Raw genomic sequence first — 9,409 nt, 5'->3', positions numbered from 1 at the left:
GACGGTTGTAATTATAGATATACTCTAGACCAGACATGTCCAAAGTCCGGCCCCCGGGCCAATTGCGGCCCGTGGACAAATTTTTACCGGCCCGCGGCCTCTATCATGAAATCAATAATATGCGGCCCGCCAGCACTGTTGACCACAGTATAAAATACATGTGTACAAAAAGCTATTTTTCATATTTTTCATTTCACCAGAAGATGGCAGTAGCCCTGTGGCCGCACTCTGGCCGCCGTGACCCCTGACCTTGCGTGATCGTTTCAGCCCAGCCCATTTCTAACATGGCGTCTGTAAACAAAAAAAGGAAAGTTGACCGCGAGGGCCGCCGCTTCCAGGACAAGTGGAAATTTGAGTATTTTTTCACTGAAATACGAAACAACTGTGTCTGCCTAATTTGCCAAGAGACTGTGGCTGTTTTCAAGGAATTCAACATCAAGAGGCACTACCAGACGAAACATGCTAGCTACGACAAGCTAACTGGGAACAAACGCGGTGAAAAAGTGAAGCAACTGGAAGCTGTTTTAACGGCACAGCAAAGCTTTTTCACAAGAGTCCGTGAGTCAAATGAAAATGCCACAAAGGCAAGCTACGAAGTGGCAACGCTGATTGCAAAGCACTGCAAACCTTTCACTGAGGGTGAATTTATTAAAGACTGTGTAATGAAAATGGTTGAGAAAATTTGTCCCGCGAAGAAGCAAGAGTTTGCCAATATTTGCCTGGCTCGTAATACTGTGGTGCGGAGAATTGAAGACGTTTCATTAGATATTAGGAGACAGTTAGAGGCAAAAGGAACTGAGTTTGACTTTTTCTCGTTAGCGTGCGATGAAAGCACGGATGCGTCCGACACCGCTCAGTTACTGATCTTTTTAAGAGGAGTGGACAATGACATGAACGTGAGTGAAGAGCTTCTGGACCTCCAGAGTCTGAAGGGCCAAACAAGAGGAACGGATTTATTTGTTTCTGTTTGTTCCACCGTAGATGACATGAAACTACAGTGGAATAAAGTCACCGGGATTATTACGGACGGCGCACCTGCCATGGCTGGCGAGCGGAGTGGATTATCAAGCCTTGTCTGTAGTCAGCGAAGAAGGAGGCAGCGCTATTAAACTCCACTGTATTATTCATCAAGAAGTTCTCTGTGCCAAATATATGAAATATGATAATGTTATGAAACCGGTGATAAAGACTATTAATTATATTTGCTCCAAAGCGCTGTGCCACCGCCAGTTACAACAGTTTCTTCTCGACATCCAGGCTGAATACGGAGATGTTTTGTATCACACCGACGTAAGGTGGCTCAGTCGGGGGTCTGCGCTGCAGCGCTTCTTCTCTCTCAGGGAGGAAATTGGACAATTCTTGACTAAAAAGGGACAACCCATGCCACAATTAAATGATCCTGTTTGGCTGGCTGATTTGGGATTTTTAGTTGACATAACGCGACATCTGAATGCGCTGAACACAAGCCTTCAAGGGCAAAATGCAGTGGTAAGCCAACTGTATTCACACATCAAAGCCTTTCGGACCAAGCTGCTACTTTTCCAAAGACACCTGTCACAGGCGCAGCCCAATACCGCACATTTCCCGTCGCTGCAGGAAATTGTGACCAGTTTCCCACAGATCAATATCAGTGCGCAAATGACAAAGTATGCAGCAGACATCTCATCTCTGGTTGAGGAGTTTCAGCAGCGCTTTCGGGACTTTGCAGCTATTGAAAAGGAGATCACGCTTTTTTCCTCTCCTTTCTCCGTGGACCCTGATGACGCTCCAGACCACCTGCAACTGGAGCTCATTGAGCTGCAGTGTGACGCCGAGCATCGCAGTCGGCACCAACAGCTCCCTCTTGTCAACTTCTACCGCCAGCTGGATGAAGGCAGGTTCCAAGCAATTCGGACATTTGCTAAGAAAATGCTGAGCTTGTTTGGCTCCACATACATGTGCGAAAAGACATTCTCCGTTATGAACATTAACAAGAGCCGCATGAGGATGAGACTGAGTGACTCTCACCTGCGTGACGTCTTGCGCATCAAAACCATTGCTCTTGAGCCAGACATGGACTACATACTGCAGTCAAGATCCCAGTATCACCCTTCACATTAGTGCAGGCAAGACCTTTGTTAAGTCCTCTGAGTTGAATAAATTCTTAAATCTCAGTTAATTAATTTTTTTGTGATGGTCAAAATCACAGTTTGAATATGCAGTGATCATTGTTTTTGTTTTCAGCACTTTTCCTACAGTGAGCATATAATAGTGAATAATATGTAATGTTTCACATGAACTTAGTTTTCTTAATTTTTTGTGGTTTGTGATTTCGGTAAAAACCTAAATGTAAAAAAAAATGTAAAAGTAAAAGTATGCCATTTGTTATTAAAAAAAATCCCAAAAAGTTAATTTGTATTTAATGTTAATGGTTCAAAGAATGTCAGGCTAAATAGTCGGCCCCCACACATTTTCACCTTACCAAATCTGGCCCTCTTTGCAAAAAGTTTGGACACCCCTGCTCTAGACTTTCAAATTCCTTACTACAATATATGATTGTAGTGATTGATTGATTGTGTCATAGACGGTCACAATAAACGCTCTTCAATTACATCATCTTTTCGTGTCAGCGTTTTTAGAGTCCACCTTCCATCTTCGGCTGGAAGGCGACCGTGACAGAGTTGACGCAAAACTGATCTTTCACCTGTGCTGAATTGGACATGTTTTGTGTCAGATCTTCTGATTACTGCAACAATCAGCCAATGTTTTAGATCCAATTGTCAGAAAAAGCAAAAAGTGATTCTATTGATTAATAAGTTGAACACAAGTGTCATTTAACTTTGAGTTCTTGCTTTTATATGTACTCTTTATGTGATATTTGTATTATCTATCTATTAGTTAAGCATGGAATTGGAATTTTTATAGTTCTGCCAATCGAAATCCAGTGGCATTGGAACTTGGACGGGGACAGACAGAGAAAGAGAGAATTTACATAGTCTTCAGAGAACATGCCAAAGAGTGCGGTTATAGGTTTGAGTTATAAAAGTCTTCGACTTTGTTCAGTATTTTCTCACAATTGTTTTCTATGGCTCTTTAGATTGTGCAAAGATTACATAGAATTTTGAAAAAAAACACTGAGCCTTGAAAGCACATCTCTTTAAACATTAGCACCTCGAAATTACAGTGTATGGGACGCCAAAGTGGGTTAGAGTCTGCAGTGGGTCACAACTGCGGTTGACTTGTTTTGGTCTCAGGAGAGGCAAGGAGCCAATAGAGGGAAGGTGGAAACCCACAGGAAGAAGAGAAAAGAGGATATAATATTTGTTTCCTCTGTTTTGGGTCAACCTCAGAGACTGTTTTTTTCATTCTTCAATTTAATGACTTCCTCACGCCTCCTTACTGACATAATATGGTTTTTGCAAAGGTCGGTATGGGTGAGTTACTCATAGCGGGTGCTGTGGTGAAGGCTGACAAAATGACAAAATCATCCAGTGCAAGATATACACAAAAAACTCTATTCCTTTCTCCAACTCTCTGGAGAACAGTGACACAAATTAGTCATCTGCAAACATTCATCAAACCACTGTGGTAGTGATGAATGCATACAACATATGTGACCACTGAGCTCCCTTTCCTAGTAGCACGCAGAATTTCGTAGCTCCTGTGTCTGCTGGAGTCATCTGAGCAAGAGAAAGGAGACAAATTCATCCAAATCCAGTTCAGTGTCACCTACTGTCGGACGACGGGTCAGACTTACAGTTCCAGATCACATAAGGAAACTATATTCCTCTTAAATTCTTGACTATATTTCAGTAGCATAGCTCGCTGAGTTCACAATTTATTTTTTATGAACGGAAGATGTTTTGTTTCTGTTTTTTAATTTGTCACTTTGTAACTGACTGTTTCCCAGTGGTGCTCTCAATTTGCTTGTCTTCAGCTCTCTCAACACCGTCATCTGGCTCTGTTTCAATGTCTGCCATATTGTAACTTGTCTTTATAATGCAAACGTAAGAAATAAAGAGGAATACATAAATGTTCAGTGACGGTTAACTAATGTTAGCTTATAACATGAAATTCCCTGAAGATGACATTGGTGCCTAGAGCCCTATTTTTGTGCCCAACGCAGGTCTTGCCCTAAGTGTAATCTAACTGCACATTGATGGAATTTTTGTTCTTTTCACATTTTTGTAGAGGGTCGCAGGTAGGAAGGGATGTCTGCGCCGTTGTAGGACTGAACACAGCCAGCGTGATTCCCAGTCAATCGAAGCAGATCCACTCATTCCCTTTAAATTAAGAGCAGGTGAGGCGTGCGGTCTACGTAGTGGAAGCATTACAGACTTGCTGGATAGCGCTATGGTGTTCATCTTGTCTTCTTAATTAAAATAGATTTTAAGTTTCTTTTTTCAGACAAACTGACTCGCTAGAGTATGTGCAGGAAATCGCAAAATACATTTATAAGGAACTGCAAGGAGATGTCCACCTGGATGATGAAAAGTTGGCCACTACGAAGTGGGCCCTTGGGCCTTCAACAGGAGAATGCGGTAGAGATGAAGTAGAAACCCAAATGGTGCTTTTCATCGCGACGAGTTGAGTATTAAAGCAGTCGTATAGTAAAGATGAAACACTTTTTAGTTAGTAACCGTCAAGAAAGTCTAGCAATAGGATAATTTTCTCAAAACCACCTATTAGTTGATGATAAACATGAATATGTCAAATATTTGTAGCTTGGCCCTCAAATGACTAGCGTATATATGTCCTGCAAGTGGACTGAAGCATGACGTACATTGTCAGTGATTCGTACTCTCTTAGTAATGTTTTCATGAAGAATTTTTTTGTTCTGTGAAAGTCTTTGGTTATTGCCACACTTCTTCATATCTTCTCAACATTGTCAAAGGACAAAGGAAGTAACTGCTGATTGTATGAGAGGTGTCAAGAAAACAACACACTCCTGACACCAATGTTGCAGCTGTGACATTCCACCTACGGTTCGCTCTCAAGGGCTCTTTCGTATTGTAGGAAGGTAGCACTGATGGAGGACAGAACAGGTGTATACATAAACCAAAGCACAAACATGGAAGCAGGGATTGAATTGGAAAAGAATGGCTACTTGTGAACTTCATGTTTTTTTAACTATATGAGAAATTCAATCAAAATTATATAAATCAAGTATAAATATGAACAACGTTTATATACACATTTGGTTATCATATGAACCTGGTACAGAAGTATATTTTTATTATGGCATCATTCTTTGTATATGAATTATCCACCTGTGTAACTATATAATTATTTAATTAGTAAGCTAAGGGGTAAGACTTGATAAGTGTTGTACTTCTTCCTACTCCCTTTGAACATGTAAACCAAGTTGAACTATGACATCTGATGATTTTCTTTCGCTTTCTTTCATTTTTGTTTTCATCTTGTAATATGGTTATATGTTCAATTAATCAATCAATCACTTCATAAAATGAACAAAACATATTTGAAAATATACAATCAAATGTTGGTGGGTGGGGCATTACCAAGGTAACACCAATTTCTGACATGGCTATAGCACCACCTAGACCTCGTTTCACACCGTGCCTGAAGAATACAATTTTGTTTTTTTTAGGACTAAAACCGCAGCCTCTTTTTGATGGCCTACTATTCCTGTATTTTAATGTTGGTCATTACGGTGTGACAAGGATTTATTAGACTTTTTTTTCATTGTTTGAAAAACAATGGTGACACAAATTATGATTTGATGTTTTGCCATAATGTCATATTTGAAAAGTGCATTTCATGTCAATCCTGAACAAAATCCCCTGCGGTCCACATTTAGATGTTGCTTGGTGAAAAGTCAGATAAAAATATCTGAAACATTCACTTATAATATCATTTACATTTACTTATAATTATAAGATCCCTGAGTCAGGATGTGATTCTGTTGCAGGGTCTCTATATTTACCAAGTATTGTTTTGATACCCAGTACACCAGATATGGACTTCAAAGGGATGCCCGCATAAGAGGCTGGCATACTGACAGGGCCTTTGAAACCAAACACCGCTTTGGGATGGCGGGGCAACTGTCCATCATCCTGACACACATAAACAAACCACCCGAGAAGGAAACGCGTGTAATACTGAGAAACCTTTAACTCACTTGGTCCCTCCACTAAGTCTAATAAGAACTAGTGGTAGATATTGCATGGCGGCGATTAACTATCGAGCAACAGAGTTTCATTTGTCTTTGGGCCAAAGTTGGGATAGGCTCCAACTTCCTGCTACCCATTATAGGATAAGACATTGAAAATGGATATGGATAGAAGGTTGTACCGAATGGTGACTGCAAATTTACACAAACTCAACTCAGTTGTCAACTCTACTTTATTTCTAGAGCACCTATGAACACAACTGTAACATACAAATATTGTGCATAAAGACAATGAATAATAATAAGTAGGAAATAAATGAAAAAAATATTTATTTCCAATGAAAATACGTAGTGCTTCTTTTAAAGCAAACTCCTACGGTGCCTCCTGTGACCAGACTGTCTACCTGTGAGGAGGTGGCAAAGAAGAACTCTGTAGACACTGGCATTTGGGTTAGAGGAGCTCCTTGGTTTTATTCCCTCTCATATCACATACTTCAGTAACATGTGTGAAGCTGTTTGCAGATGAGAGAGAGGAATATGATTGAAGTTGCTGACATTACTTGCGTTGGCTGCAGCAGGCCTGCAACTGAAGCTTGACTGAAAACAAACAACTGCAGTTTTTCATCAGCCGTTAGTTTATCAGTTGGCTTGTAAGCACATATTGCCATTAATGATCACAGGAGTAACAGTTCTAATGTCTTGTCCATTTTAGTTGTGGCTCACTTCAATTTGCAATCCTTTACCTTGATGTCGACTCTCGTCTCTGTCAATATCTTCCCGTGATGCATTCTTCACCAAGGGCATGCCGGCCAACTCCTTGTTGGGGCGAGTGAAGCATCCAAGACCACGGGGAAACTAAATATCACAAAGCGTCAAAACGTCCTTAATCTTTATTCAAATAACATGAATACAATGCAAAAAAATATTAACACTCCAATTCCATGTGGGAACCCGACACAACTGTTTATGTTTGTAGCTCATTGCACTTTTGGATGAGAATCATAAACAAAGGAGGGGGGAGTCTGATCACTGTAATTCTCGGTTAAAATAAATCTCAAAGCTTGCAGGCTGTACTTGTGCAAACGTTTTAGACTGATGCAAAAAGAATATGGACAGGTAAAATATGTGAAATGATGCTGACTTTCAGACAGAAAACCGTAATTTCTCCCTCCAAAAAGATTATGGCTAAAAGACTATTCAGTGCCCATGATTTAGCATAACACAAAAAAGTAAAAAGGGTGAAAAGTACAAATAAAAAAAACAACTGGAGATTTAGTTCTCTACCTTGGACAGATTATACACAGCCACAGTAAGTAAAGTAAGTTTCGTATGGCTACACCTCTATTCATAGAGGTGTGGGTCCGGGAGCGAAACAGAGTTTCGGTTCGGACGCCGGGTTTTTGGATCATTCTTGGTTTCCCCGTATGGGTACTCTGCCACCGCACGACGACAACGTGATGATCCGGCGCGGCGGCCCTGAACAGTTGCCAGCCAGTCACAGGGTAGACATAGACGCCGTCACTGAGTGGGAACCGAACCCAAGCTGCCCGCACACAACTCGGGCGATTGTACCACTACACCATCAGTGACTGTACAGCCACAGTATAATTAGGTAAAACAGACGTAAAGTATTTTCACAGACCATCTTTTCAAGGCAGTCCATTACAGACATCTGTATTTTTGAGAAAGCAAGTCTGTGTCACGTCAATAAACTAATGGTTTTATACTAAACAACAGACTCCTACCAACTGTTTTTTTTTTGTCTGCACGTCAAATTTTACAGGCATTACTCATTTTCCAAATAGATCCCCAACTGCAGCAGAGCCGACCTGTCGCAAATACTGGAGCATTGCAACTATTCCAGATAATCACGTGTTTTGTATAAGCACACAGAGCAGCTTCAACAAGGCAGAATTGCTAGATTACACTTTGCATGGAGTAAAGCTTTGAAACCTAAAAAATGTTGACTCAATCAACTTTATGAATAATTTTGAAGAAAATATTGTAATTTGTTATTCAAAACTGTAACTCTTCGCCAAACTATCAAATCTAATCTAATCCAAATCTTGATAATGCAAGTTGAAGAACATAATCAGACATGAACAACATGAACCACATCTGCAATATCTCATCAGGTTATTCTAAAAACTGAATACACATCAGAGTACTAGTTTTTAATGGTCTGTTCAGTAACACACAAAAAGACATTTGCAGCTTCCGGTGGCTTAGCTGAGCATCATATGACATTGGAATGTGTCCATCTCCAAGGTGCGGGGTTGGGGAACCTACTGTAGACCAAACTAGGGTCCTCTTGGACATGACAGATGTTTCTGGAGGCTTGGAAAGATGTTCTAACTGGCAATATTCTTTACAAGTTAATGGAAGCTATCACAGGGCTTGACGGTTAAAAATGGCGGCTAGGTCTGCATGTTCATAACCAACCGTGGCGTCCTCTGGTGCACATGTGGGCTACTCAGGTCCTCAGGGGCTGGTATCTTAAATGTTTTATATTCTCTCTCCCTACTCCAACACACCTGATTGAAATGATCAGAATTTTTATGTTGCTGATGGGTTGATCATTTGCACCTGGTGTTTTGAAGGAAGGAGGCATATAAAACATCCAGCATGCCGACCTCAGAAGACTAGAATTGCCCACCCCTGCTCTCGTGGTAATGAATGTCTATGGGCTTCTTCTACGCATTGAATGAATGGAGTGTTAGCACTGCCACTTGCATACACATTTGTTTAATAAATTAGACTGTTTTAATGTCAACATGTGACACACGTGATAAAACGCCTTTATTGATGATAGAAAGATAAACAGTTACGTCTCTTTGTGAGTACAAGCATCACTTGAGTCGGCGAAAAGCGTGTGCGCGGTGTCTTGAAGTAAGGAGCGTGTAATCTTTCACATTCAGCTATTTTAATAATGAAATTCTAATTATTGGATTGAAAAAGAAAATCAATGGAAAGCACTGACCAAAGAAATAAAAGGGGCAGAGTTTAAAGTTATCCGTTTTTCCCCCAATGGTTTCAACGCTTCTCGTGCAGAGAGCAGCAACAGGGGGCGGTTGCGGCAGTGGCTCACTTGCCTACGTGACCGCACATCCTTGATGACGTATTTTATTCAGAAAAATGCATGGGACAACCACTCTTAATCATTGTATAAATGCGATCATGGAACAATTTATTACTACCTTGCTGAAAAAAAATTGCTTGACATTTTTTTTCTGCCTTGAGTATGAGCTTTTTTACATGTACACTTTTAGTAAAAAGTAGTAGTAGTAGAACACTAAG

At 40.5% G+C, this 9,409-nt stretch overlaps 1 protein-coding gene across 1 annotated transcript; it reads left to right on the top strand.

Annotated features, from left to right (window-relative positions):
- The first annotated feature begins 284 nt into the window (after nucleotides 1–284).
- On the top strand, nucleotides 285–2,100 carry LOC148330676 (general transcription factor II-I repeat domain-containing protein 2-like). The gene is made up of 2 exons (XM_088304206.1): nucleotides 285–1,077; nucleotides 1,214–2,100. Exons 1-2 carry the CDS (start codon nucleotides 285–287, stop codon nucleotides 2,098–2,100), a joined length of 1,680 nt encoding a protein of 559 aa, XP_088160332.1.
- The last annotated feature ends 7,309 nt before the right edge of the window (nucleotides 2,101–9,409 follow it).

The sequence above is a fragment of the Idiotropiscis lumnitzeri genome, chromosome 9, assembly GCF_059441095.1.
Source record: "Idiotropiscis lumnitzeri isolate Australia: NSW breed Sydney's pygmy pipehorse chromosome 9, RoL_Ilum_1.0, whole genome shotgun sequence".
Taxonomy (NCBI): domain Eukaryota; kingdom Metazoa; phylum Chordata; class Actinopteri; order Syngnathiformes; family Syngnathidae; genus Idiotropiscis; species Idiotropiscis lumnitzeri.
Note: the sequence above shows the minus strand (reverse complement) of the source record. Positions and strands in the feature narration are given on the sequence as shown.